General features: G+C 38.7%; 1 protein-coding gene across 3 annotated transcripts in view; it reads right to left on the bottom strand.

Annotated features, from left to right (window-relative positions):
* The window catches only part of LOC132101210 (kin of IRRE-like protein 3), a 206,123-nt gene that overhangs the window by 27,573 nt on the left and 164,699 nt on the right, over nucleotides 1-13,851 (bottom strand). For all 3 annotated transcript variants that reach the window (XM_059505960.1, XM_059505961.1, XM_059505962.1), the window contains exon 6: nucleotides 8,060-8,165. In XM_059505960.1, coding sequence (XP_059361943.1) covers nucleotides 8,060-8,165 — 106 coding nt within the window. The remainder of the gene's footprint in view (nucleotides 1-8,059; nucleotides 8,166-13,851) is intronic.

Here is a 13,851-nt window from a genome sequence, read left to right as displayed (position 1 = left end):
TGTAACTTCTAAAAGCTTGTTTTTGTAATATGTATTCAAAGATTTATCCCTCTTCTCCAATAATGTAAGCTCTTTAAATCACTCGGGAGCTTTTGCTGAAAGTAATTATTTATGCAATGTAATGTGACTAATTAAATTCACAATAAACAGTGTATCATTTTTATCAACTGAGAGCTCTAGTTTTAGTTTCAACTAGTATTCTGACAGCACAGAACTATGGCAATACAGAGCAAAGCAGGACTGCGTGTTGGTTTTAAGCCCATGGGGTGGCAGACTGGGAGGTTTGGCCGGGAGGAAAGACCCAAATGGTAGGTTAGCTTTGCCAGAGCTGAAGGATTCAGTGCTGCACAACCAAAGAGCCAAAACATCCGAGAGCACAGTGGCTCCGCTGGGCTTCAGCCAGGGTCTTCTAAACAGAACAAACATGACCCCCCTCCCCAATGAAACCAAGCAGAGTGTCTGTGTAAACCTTTGTAAACTTTTGGACTGTTTTATTATTCTGGAGTAGAAGGGTACAGTATCAGGAGGCTTTTCTGTAAGGCAATGCACAGGCAAAGCTTTGAATCTAGCCATAGTTTTTTTCTTTTTTTCTTCTTTCTTTCTCCCCCCACCAATAACAATAACAAAGCAATGATTTTTTGATAGGTAGGAGAGGCAAATCCTGTGAAAAATAAGTACTGTAGATATTTGTACTAATGCCAGCAGAATGGAACTGAAATTAAACAATCAAGATGAAATCAAAGTGCAGACTTTAAGCTTTAATTCCAGGGGTTTAACAAAATATAACATCAAATACTTAGGAATTACACTTAAATGTATAAAGTACAACATAAGATTCTTAAATTATTATAAGTGCACTTTGAACATAATTTAACATTATTACATATCACATTTTTTAAAGTGTACTTAAGTACTAATGTTACTAAAACAAGTGTCTCTCTTCAAGTGCACATTGCCTTTTATTTAAATAATATATTTTTAATGCTATTAAGTGAAAAAAAGAAAAAAAAAAAAAAAAAATATATATATATATATATATATATATATATATATATATATTAGGGGTGTAACGGTTCACAAAATTCACGGTTCGGTTCGATACGATACACTGGTGTCACGGTTCGGTACGTTTTAGATACAGCCAGTGGCGGCGCCAGGGGGGAGCTAGGTGGTGCTGCAGCTCCCCCTATTATAGTCATAGCACCTGCCCAGCACCCCCAAGAAATGTCTGTAATTTTTTATATTTATATTTTAATGTCATGTTTGAATATTCTTTTTCATGTTTTTAAAATAGGAATCAAATAATACTTTAATATATATATTTTTTAGTCTTTAATAACATTAGGCCGAAACAGGTGATCTTCTTTGTCCAATGGGCGCAGCCCCCTGCGAACCTTTGACCTTAACGCATTTCAGCTTGTTTTTGATAGTGAGTTTTAGCAAAGTAAAATACACCATGGATAGTTTTTTGCTCCCTAAACGTCCACGTTCTGAGTCACACCCTGAAACGAGAAACGAGATTGTGAAGGTGCAGACACACCACTCGTCGTCACAGAGCCTTGGGGATGAACTTGAAGACGGAGGAGAATCGGTTTCCATTGAGGATGCTAACGTTACGGTTTGGGCTGCAGCTGATATTAGCAACCATCCTCAAGAGGGCCCAAGAAGGCCAGTCCTTCAAAAATACCCCACAAGGCAATTTGGGAATCAGCAGAGAAGTTTTAATAAAAGTTGGATGGATCAGTATTCATGGCTAGAATACAGCGTGATCAAGGATGCCGCATTTATTAATGCAATAAAGATGCATTTATGGACCTGTACACGTTAATATGCATAGCCCTGACACTTCCTGTCACATCAGTGAGCTGTGAACGCAGTTTTTCTTGCTTGGGCCGTGTAAAAAACTACCTGAGGAACAGCAGTGGAGACGCTAGGACCAGTAATCTGGCACTTTTGGCTATAAACGCGGAGAGAACGAGGACCCTTGACTGCGATAACATCATTGATGCCTTCGCACTCAATCACAGCAACAGACGTATTGTTTTGTTGTGAAGACATCTATGGTAAGTGCTTGATTTCCCCCTCTGTTGGCTGTTACAAATTTAATTAATTTGGTGGTTGAAGCACAAATCTTGGCTCTTCATAGTTGCATAATGCTCCAACAATAGGAACACTGCTGATTCATCATTAGACTAGTGTTGGTAAGTTACTGGCTGTGTGATTTTGTGATCTGAGCATTTTAGGCCGAAGCGTGTGTTTGTTGCCTTCTGTTGTTGCTGTTTGCTGCTCCGTTGTATTCAGGGCTCAAGTGTGACATAATTGTGTGAAATAATATTTTCAGAGGTTTACATTGAAAGGCTTATGTATGTTGTATCTATAGCCCTTGCGTTGAATATATATATATATATATATATATATATATATAATATATATATATATATATATATATATATATATATATATATATATATATATATATATATATATATATATATATAGTCGCAGAATGAATATAGTTAATGCGGGCGTGTACGCATACCAAAGGGGGTCCAATGCGACCTCTATAATGAGACGCTGCAAAATTTAAAGCACTTCTTTTATGTGTTGAGCACCCCCATAGCACCTGCAACAGAAAATCTCTGGAGCCGCCACTGGATACAGCAAAAAGAAAAAATTGGCAGATAAATTTCCTTGATTTTTAAAAAAATGTTTTATTTATTAAAACTAACAAAGTATGTTTTTTTTTTTTTACATTGAACAATGGTGGAGCTATTCTTTACCCATCTTCTATAGTGTTTTCTTAGCAGCATACTGTATAAAACAAAAACAGCTCCTTATAAAAAATGAAAATGTTATATTATTGTAGTAGTTATGAACAAATACAAAGATGTAACTTTTTATATGGAACTCTATAACTCTTTATATTGAGTGTGTTTTTACTCAATTGGTTCTCTATAGGGCTTATGTTTTTTGGAACAAAGCAGGAATTACGGTCTGTCTGAAATGGGGTCGTGAAGGAATATTGTAACGGGGCTCAATTACATTAAGCATGTTCTTAAAACCTACGTTTTCCACTACAGAGTGGGCCTTTCACACAGGACGCGGTATGCGCAGCGCTTGCCGCTGGGTTCAGCATTGCCCTTCAGATACAACGCGATTTGCGCTGCGCTGCGCTATGGCGTAGGCGGAGTTTTAAAAACTTTTAGCGGGAGCTCTATCATAGTCTGTTGTTCCTTGAATGGAGATATGTCTACATGACACCGCTTTCCTGACGATGTCCCTATACTACCTCAAACTTGTATCGTACAGCTCAGGAAATTCTGACACACACAGTACTGTACTAGCCGTTCATTCATTTTGATTTCCGTGCTTGTTTTGGATCCTATTGGTCGCGCTGGTAATCGTCACAGAGCGCAGCGGCAAAAGTAGAACTATTTTGAACTTTGAACGCGGCGTGCGCGCAAGCACGCAAATGATGCGCTCCGCTGCGCTTGCGCTTTTGGTCGACGCAGCAACAAAACGTCCTTGCGCGGAGCAAGCCATTGAGATGAATGGGTTTTATAGCGCAGCGCCGCGCATACCGCGTTCTGTGTGAAAGGCCCAAGGCGCTCGCTCACTTACAGGGAATCACAAGTGCACCCAAACACCAGACCTGTTGGTTATTGGAGGATCTTCTATTTCTGGTCTGTTAAACGCATTGGCCATTTTGCAACGAGCCTTCAGCGCGTACTGAGTGAGCGCGCGCCTGACTGAGTAGCCTAACATAAACATATAAGTTGGTGTTTTTTTCTTCTTCGGGGGTGTCAGGGGCATTGCCTGTTATGTCGCTTGGGTTATTGGGCTACCTTGTTGAACGCATATCATTATATTTCACAATTTTTTATTTTTTTTTCCAAATATAATTAATTAGTCCAACGAACCGTTCGGTCCATAATGCGTACCGCGTACCGAACCGAAAGCCTCGTACCCGAACGGTTTAATACGAATACGCGTATAGTTACACCCCTAATATATATATATATTTTTTTTTTTTTTTTTTTTTTTTTTTTTCACAAGGGTACTGTAATCGTGTGTTAGCAGAAGCAAAGAGAATATTTTGATAAATGTATTATTTCAGTTTTGCATCATCTGGATGTCGTGGGACATGTGTTGGAGATGACGAATCTTCTTCATCCTTCTCTCTCTGTCTGGGATCATGCCACACACTTTCTAGGTCACAATGAAGCTGCTGTTTGCTCTATTATGATAGCATCACAACATGGACTCATATTGGCCAATCTAGCAGCCAGCAGGACAGATGCCCGGAGTTTAATTTTCGGTTTTGAGATATCGGCTACATCTGTTGCTGTTGGTTAGTTTTCCATGTGCTGTTCCCTGGTTGATGAATCATGTCTGGCTGCTTCTCTGAGTCGCTGGGGAACACGGTCATGGAAAACAAACAGCGGCAGCGCTCGTATCTGTGTGTGCACATCAAACGCTTGATGAGCGAAGCGAGCAGCCCACCATGAAAACCTCTTCATCAGCTGTGTCAAAGACATCACTGCAGAGACGCACAACACTGCTTAACTAGCCCCAAAACAGCCACAACTAACAAGCACAACGCCTCAAACATAATTGTTATTGTGATAATTTGGGAGTAAACCTGCTTGTTTGTTAGATGAATCAAAGGATTCTTGTTTTTTCTTTCTTAAACATATTGTAGATAAGGGATATTAAAATAAAATCTAAAAACAAAAATCAATTTTCTTTTGTTTGCACAAACACAAATTTGTATGTACTGTATACGCACAGATATAATTGAATAAAAAAATAATACAATGAATAATATAAAAATGCAATACAAATCAGTTAAATTATAAATAAAAATAATATGAACCATGATCACTCAGTGATTTGTCTTAATGTCCATGGTTGATTGATTGATTGATTCAATGTAAAAATGTTATTAAGTATGAAAATAAATAAATAAATAAAACATTAATATTACAAAAATAACAGAAAGTAACAATATAAACCATTATATATCGTCACTATACTGGTATATGGTTTTAGTGTATTATATTCCCCTAGCACATCCACTCTTAAGACACTATTCTGGGAGCAGTTGAAGTCCATATCTTTCCTGACTCCCATTTCATAAAACGAAGCCAACCGGTAATGATCCGTCTCATTGCACATGAGTCTGGGTACTTACCACTCCTCAACACATCACATTATGCTGACACCACAATGATAGCATTTCTACTTTTTAGTCCCTCAATCAATGGGTGACAAAATGACCCCACGTTAATGTCAGGGACATTTCAATGGTCCGTGAATCCTCTTTGGAAGGCTATCATTAATTCAAACTCTAGCTCTGATATTTTTATTGCTCTCCCACAGAGAAAGTCATCAAGGAAAGTGTCAATCAACACATTTATTAAATTCACAAGGGAGATGCCACTGAATTCCCTCAGATCAATGGCAGCGCTTGCTACAGGGCCCGTAGACATGGAAGAGAAAGAGTAACTCAGTGCACTGTCCTGAGACGGATAGCATTTAGGAATTCATATTCTTTCTAATAATATTTTACAAATTTGGATTGCTAATAGTCTAATGTGGTGAATTCATGGGCCGTTAACGTGTTATGATCTTGATGGAGTGAGAGAAGACACTGACACTTCGGGCAAAAACACACAACATTCATCGCTCTGCTTACACTGCTTACTTATTGAAAAAATACTGCACATATGAAGAATATTTTCATGCAATGTCAATGATGTTTCAGAATCTGATTCACTAAATTGTACAAATTCCATAAAATAGAATTCCTCAAAAAAAAAAAAAAAAATACAAACAAATCTGTGCTATAAGCAGTTTGCACAACGCACTATATTTAAATACATGACATATACGTTTTAATAAAAATTTTAGTTGATCATTAATGCATGTCAGTGCATAGTGGGTCAAAAACCCTCTTATTGTCACGGGTTGAAAGGGTTGAGGACAGGAAATGAAGACGCATGCTTCCAAACAGACTTTACTGAGAGTACTGCTTTGGTACAACACATAACTTAAGCTAATAACTGACAAAAGACAGAACAGAATCTGTCTTAAGTACACACTTAAGACAGCGGGAAGTCGTGGCCTAATGGTTAGAGAGTCGGACTCCCAATCGAAAGGTTGTGAGTTCGAGTCCCGGGCCGGCAGGAATTGTAGGTGGGGGGAGTGCATGTACAGTTCTCTCTCCACCTTCAATACCACGACTTAGGTGCCCTTGAGCAAGGCATCGAACCCCCAACTGCTCCCTGGGCGCCGCAGCATAAATGGCTGCCCACTGCTCTGGGTGTGTGCTCACAGTGTGTGTGTGTGTGTTCACTGCTCTGTGTGTGTGCATTTCGGATGGGTTAAATGCAGAGCACAAATTCTTGGCTGAATGTCACTTTCACTTATTTTTTTCACTTTCACATGGTAAATGAGGGAACTAAGCAGGAACAGCTGGACAAGGATTAACAAATCAGAAACCATGGTAACTAATGAGAGCTCATAACAGACATGACAGGAACTGAACTAAACTGAACTTAACCGTGACACTTATGTTCAACTAATTGCATTCATGTAAACTCTAAACTATACAATTTTAATATTCATCCTATATAATTAAAATTCATTTTCAAGTTACTGTAAATAGCATGTTAAGTGCTTGCTAACATTATATTCAATTTGCACTTACATATTTTTCAGAACCAACCTAGAAGTGAGAGAAAACATGTATGCTACATGCATGCTATTTTCATCCACTTTCATGTTGTTTCAGCACCCAATCCACTTAATTCACTGATCAAAATCTATGCAATTTGCATTACACAGCATCCTAGCTTGTAGGCCAGTTCTGAATGCTAGGTCATGCAAGATGTAGTAGACTATTACAAACTAGCATTGTTTTCTGAGTCAATGTACAGCTCCAATGCCATTCAATGCCACCTACCTCACAGGAAAAAAGGAACAAAACAAAGACATTGTTAAAAAAAAAAAAAAATGTCTGTGGACAACTGCATAGCTAGAAATAATAGCACACTGACTGCTAAAATGAGATATAATAGGTTCTGAAAAATATTTTCAGTAGTTGAATAATGCAAAGAGCAATAAAGTACAGCTTAAGTGCATATTAGTGGTCCTGTCATTTATAATAAAGACTCTGGAAGCCGTCTGTCCTATTGCATATCAATTAAGAGATAATAATATATAGGGCGAAAGAACAAGGCAACAAATTTTGTAAATGTTTCTTATTGTTAACCTCTACTTGCTATCATGCCATTCTTTGCAGTAATAGCTAGTCATCTCACTCTTCATATCTGACACTCAGGTGTAAAATAAAAACTGAGAAAAAAATAAATAAATAAAAATAAAAAGCCAATGTGTCTTCATTCAGCTAAGGCCTGATGGGAAATCAAACACAGACTTGTCTGATTCTGGTATCTGTCATTTTAAAAGCTTGAAACAACTCGGTTTGCCCACCTACAACTGTATCACGGATCCGTTCCATACCTCAGTACATCAAGATCCACCGCTGTGCAATTCCCTTCACTATTGATTTTACTGCTCTTATTTTTCACCTAGTTTTAAAACCCACACGAAAGCATGTTCTAACAAATCGCCTCGCTATTGGGCCTCTGCAAGCGAGGCTACATCTCACGGAAATAAATAACTTGTATTTCAACCTCATTCTCATCTGTTTGGAGAGGACAGGAAACATTATTCTTGGATATTGGATCAGTGTGTCAGATAGACACATCCCTGCTTTGATTTGAATGCCCGATGTGGTGCCCAAATCCTAGTCTTGGCTTAGATATAGCAAACTGATGCCAGCTAGGATAGTGGATTTGAGCTTTGAGACGGCTCTAAAAATATTTGCAACTAAATGCCAGAGAGTTTCTGCAACACAGTGATGTGCCAGTCGGATGAACAGAGTGAATTAGAGTTAGCTCCGTCTAATCATCCTCAGAGGATGCAGTTTTATAAAAGACATCTAGTATTGGATCACTGGGCATTTTTCTTTCGGTTGTGTTTGGTGTCTTACTTGTATTGGGTGACTGGTGGATTAGCTTTGGCTGAGCAATGAAACTTCACCAGGTTTCCCTCCAGGACCGGTTGAGGCTCCACCGAGAGATTCACCAACGGCAAGTCTGCAAGAAGACAAAAGAAACTAATAGGAAAACCTTCCCTTTTTAGCATAAATGCACATTAATTGCAACCAATAGGTGGAAATTTGCTATTATCTGAGGAATTGTTCAGGCAGGAAATAATTGCAAGCGTATTAACTCTGCATCATCAAAAGATGTGAATTTGTGAAAAGCAACTAAAGAACTGTATGTCAACTAATGAGAGGTATACCTTTTTATCTTTGCAAATGAGAACTATTTAGAACAACAGTTTAATCACAAAACATTATATTACAATTAAACCCCCCCCACACACACACACACACACACACACACACAAGACATTTAATTACAATATTTTTTGTTGTTTGTTTGTTTGTTTTCAGATTAGTTACATTTATTTTGTAATTAGATTACAGTATTCTGTTACATGTACCTAGTTATACTTCCCAACACTGTGCATGATCATATTCTAGATCCCTTAACCCTAGCCCATACCAAAACATAACTATTTACTTACTATCGACAAGATTCAAGAGTCAAGATTTTTATTTGTCAAATACAAAATTATATATAGCATATATAACCAGCAGTGAAATGTGAGTCAGGTCTGCTCCATGGACAGTGCAATTATTAAAGAAAACAACAGAGATGAAAATATACATAAATATAGCTATGTAAGAATGAAATAAAAGTAAACAATAAAAATATAAGAATAAAATATAAAAAAAGATGTATATTGTAGAATTAAATATAGAACGCAAAATAATGTGCATGAAAGTAAACTGTAGTCTTAAATATTAAGATACACAGGAATTTACAAAAGGCAAATGTGCAAACAGGTTGACACTGTCAGTGTGTCTATGTGAGGTAGTAAATGATGAATATCTTACTGATAGAGTGTATATTAAGTGGAGGCATGAGGATGTTAAGAGGCTGGTTTTGAGTTTAGGAGCCTGATGGCCTGGGGGAAGAAACTCCTTCTGAGTCTCTCTGTTTTTGCCATCAGGCTACGGAAGCGCTTACCAGATGGCAGCAAATTGAAAAGATGGTTACTGGGGTGGGTGGAGTCTTTGATGATTTTAGCAGCTCTGCTTCTGCAGCGTTTGAGGTAGATGTCCTGCACAACTCTCTGCAGGGCTTTGCAGTCTTGACTGGAGCTGTTCCCATACCACACTGAGATACACTGGGTCAATACACTTTCTATAGCCCCAGAATAGAAAGTTTTCAGGATTGCTGGTTAGACCCTGAATTTCTTCAGCTGTCGCAGATGGCACAGTCTTTGCCTGGCTTTATTAACCTGTGTTTGAATGTGAGTAGTCCAAGTCAGGTCATCTGAGATGTTTACACCAAGGTACTTGAAGCTGCTCACCCTCTCCACAGGGGTCCCGCTGATCATAAGAGGTGTATAGGGCTGCTGCTGTCGCTTCCTGAAGTCCACAATCAGTTCTTTAGTTTTGCTCACATTCAGAGAGAGAGACAGTTGTCCTGGCACCATGATGTTAATTTCTCTACCTCATCCAAGTATGCGGTCTCATTATTGTTGTGAATGAGGCCCAGAACCACAGTATCATCAGCAAATTTGATTATAGATGTGGAGCTGTGCGAAGACACGCAGTCATGTGTGTAGAGAGAGTAGAGCAGGGGACTCAGGACACATCCCTGTGGGGCTCCTACATTCAGGGTGATGGAGCTGGAGGTGTACTGGCCTAGTTTCACCACTTGAGGTCTGCCGGTGAGGAAATCAAGAATCCAGTTGCAGAGTGAAGAATTCAGGCCGAGGTCTATGAGTTTAGAAGCTAGCTTAAAGGGGACTATAGTATTAAAAGCTGAGCTATAGTCAATAAATAGCAGCCTTACGTATTTCCTGTTATTGCTGTCAATGTGAGTGAGAGAAGAGTGCAGGATGTGAGAGATGGCATCATCTGTGGATCTGTTTGGGCGATAGGCAAACTGAAGAGGGTCCAAAGTATCCGGTATGGAGGAGCAGATGACGTTTTTAACCAGTCCCTCAAAGACCTTCATGACTATTGATGTGAGGGCAACTGGACGATAGTCATTCAGACAAGAGGGTTTATTGTTCTTAGGCACAGGGATGATGATAGATTTTTTGAATGAGTTGGAAACCACCGATGTAGCAAGAGACTCATTAAAAATTAATGTAAACAAACCAGCGAGCTAATCAGCGCTGGACCGCAGAACACGGACAGAAATCCCATCAGGTCCGTGCAGCAAATTAGGAGTTTACTGAAAGAAAATGCTTAGTTAATAATAAATATGTGTTCCCTAATCTAAAGTGTTACCAGAAACCTTTGTTTAGCATATTTAAATGTGAAATAGTATTATTAGATGCAGCATGTCCCTCATATGTCTCTCATCCCAGGCCTAATTTTGTATTGCCCACTGAGAACAATGACGATGTAGAACAAAAACAGCTTTCTGGGTCACTTGGGAGACTAAAAAAAGGAAAAGAGATCTAATTGTTGTGCTTTTACCAAGACCGGACAGTGGTAAGCGCAGATGCTAGGCAGCACACATCAGCGATTCCCCGTCCACAGGGAACAGATAAAGATTGAGAAGAGAGAGAAAGAGAAACCCAGAGTTAGTCATGCGTTTGACAGATAGCTATTCTACATGTATGTTTTCTGTGTCCTATTACACTAAAGTAACACTAATTTAGTCCGTGCTGGCACGGCTGTATTCAACAGCACAGATCAGCGGACCAAAAGAAGACAGGCCTGACTCAGCTGGAGTCACCGGGCCGCTGCTGTTGTGTGTGGGCGCATGTCTGCTCTGAAGTGCACTATGTGGCCCGCAGGAGCACAGCTGGGCAGAGTGGCATCCCAGCAGTGGGTGCAGGTGCTGCCCTTTCCCCATCTGCCTTTTCAACCACACACACCTGTACCAGGTTGTTCTCTGGCTGAACAACACCAGCCGTCATTCCTGAGCCCGCGGGATACACCAGCGAAACCACAGACAAACTGATCAGTGCTCTGTGCTGCCCGGTTACCAGCAGGATTCGTGTAAAGCGTTTACTCTGGCTAATTGAGCATGCAGGTAGGAGGGTATCAGATCAGTTTATACTAAACTGTATGCAGTTTATATTCTGATACATCTTATAAAACAGATAGTTAACCACAGATTGTATATTGTAAATGCCCATTTGAAATGAACAGCTACAGCTGGGCTAATAGTCTGCACTGGCAGAAGCATCATTTATTATGATATTGGCAATTAACATTAACCCTACTGCATTATCAACATGATCAAAACTTGGTTTTACAGAATGTACTGCATGCTTTCTGTCGTCTGATTGATAGTTTTAGCCAGTAAAGAAGGCTTTTAGTATAATGATAAAAACATCCTTCAGCTTATGGTTCATGTGCCTTTTTGCTGTGAAATATTTACTTATGGTTTTAATGTAAATGTATGAAAAAAACTTTTATAGCAACACTTTAGATTAGGGAACATGTATTCACTATTAACTAATTAGTTTTCCCTCAATAAACTCCTATATGCTACTAATGCTATGTTACTTAACAGTTAGTAAGATATTGTCAAAGTTTAGGCATTGGGTCAGGTTAAGGGATCTAGAACATGGTCATGCACAATAACTCATTAATATGTGCTTAATAAAAAGCCAATATGCTAAAAATATGCATGCTAATAAGCAACAAGTGAGACTAGGACATTAAAATAAAGTGCTACCACTTTTATGTAAAAAAATATTTTAAGATTAAATTCTATTAGACTGAAGTTTATATATATTATTTTATTTCATATTTCATAACTTTATTTATGAACTCTGCTATACTGTATATATATATATATGTATATAAAGATCTAAGTGACTTCAAAAAAATCATATATTTGCATTATCAGACTTTAATCTTACGCTTGGCCATATTTTTGCTCTGTTTGGGCGTCTCCTTAAATAAGATACTTACATACAAACATGAGATTAGATTAATTGTTTGCTTACTAATATTCTTCAGAATATCTTATTTTGTGTTCAATAGAAACTCATATAGGTTTGAAACAACTTGTATGAGTAACTCGGTGAGTTAATGATGACAGAATTTTCATTTTTGGCTGAACTGTCCCTTTAAAAAACACTGAATGATGTTAACATTCATTTTGGCCTTGGCTGTTTTGAAGCACGTACATCATGATTGCCTTTGATGTCAGTTCAAGTCTTTTGAGAGTGACCCTTGAGGGACAGGAAAGCCATCAAATGTGTCTTCTACTTATGACAAAGCCAATGAGTGACACTAACTTTCTGTCTTAAATAATGAAATAAGCATTTTAGATGGACGTTTGGCCATAGAGGATTGACTAGTGCCTCTCAAAAGCCCTGGCTCCAGAGGCAGGCTGGCAGAAGCTTGCCAAGACCCCCTGTGACCCCAAAATCTATGGACAGACAGTGTCTTAATAAAGAAGTCTGTTTGTCACTTTGATGTATAAATGCATGAGTCTCTAAGGCCTGAGAGGAACGCGACAGGCCATCAATATTCAGCTCCGCTAATTCCTCCGCTTCATCAGCAAGTGAGAGCACGAAGGTCTGAAACGCGGCTGCAACACTGACAGCCCTCAAAACAATGGGATTGGAGGAGAGGAGCGATCTAAAAAAATAATAATATAAAATAAAAGGTTTGTGGTGGGGGTGAGTTGACAGCTTTTGATCGGAGGTTCAAAGCGAAGAGCAGATGGCGGTTTTGAACAATCGGCCAACTTCCCCAGAGTTACGAGGAAGGTGCCAAAGAAAATGGCTTCTCTGTCTTTCTTAAAGCTTGATTTCCATTCTCCCCGGGTCAGAGTGGCCAGCTGTTCTCGGTGAGAAAGAGAGAGCTGATGGCCTCATAACAGCGGGAGGAGGGCGATTTAATCTCTTTATAACTCGACTGAATCTGTGCCACAGCGCGGGTTTCACTGACACTGAGGTCTCACATCAACTTTCTGCGAACACAGTTCAGGCGTTTATATTAAGGTCCTTTGCAGTGAGTTTATTTGGTGACAAAGTAAAGGTTCCCGGCAGGATTTTTTTATATTATAATGCAGAAAGTTATAAGCAATGTAGAAAGATACACACACACACACACACAATATGACTTAATCCTCTTTATGTATCACTAATTTACTGTATGCCGTAAAATCTCCCTGCAGTCACAAATTTTATGTCCTAAAACTCAGAATTTGCATATTCAAAGTTTCTTCCAATTAAAATGCTTAAATGTTGTAATGTCTTAAAATGGCTTGGATATAACTCTACACTCTTGCCTCATTAAGTATACTGGGAACCGTGAATATGCAAATTAGCCCCGCCTCCATTAAATCACACCAGCTCAGACTACCTGCTCCACTTTCACTCTGTTAACTTTATTAAATGGTACACAATGGCAATATTAGATTAATTTATCCATATGTATTTGTACCAGAAACTGATTCTGAAGGAAAAGAAATGAGAAGAGTGAATTATACATTGTCCTCTATAAGTCCATATATCAGAAACGTAGTGCATCAGACACAAAGCTGATATTGTTATCATTTGGCTTGACTACATTACCAAACAGCTAATAATATACTGATAATGTAACACAAACTATGTTCTTATTCACTACTTTTGACAGCTGCCTTCAAAAAATCAACATCCTTAGGTAGAAATGCAACTCTAATGATATGAACAGTCCCACCCCGAAGATGACAGATTGTT

The sequence above is a fragment of the Carassius carassius genome, chromosome 23, assembly GCF_963082965.1.
Source record: "Carassius carassius chromosome 23, fCarCar2.1, whole genome shotgun sequence".
Classification (NCBI taxonomy): Eukaryota; Metazoa; Chordata; class Actinopteri; order Cypriniformes; family Cyprinidae; genus Carassius; species Carassius carassius.
The sequence above is the reverse complement of the archived record's forward strand: the minus strand, read 5'-3'. Positions and strand labels throughout refer to the sequence as shown.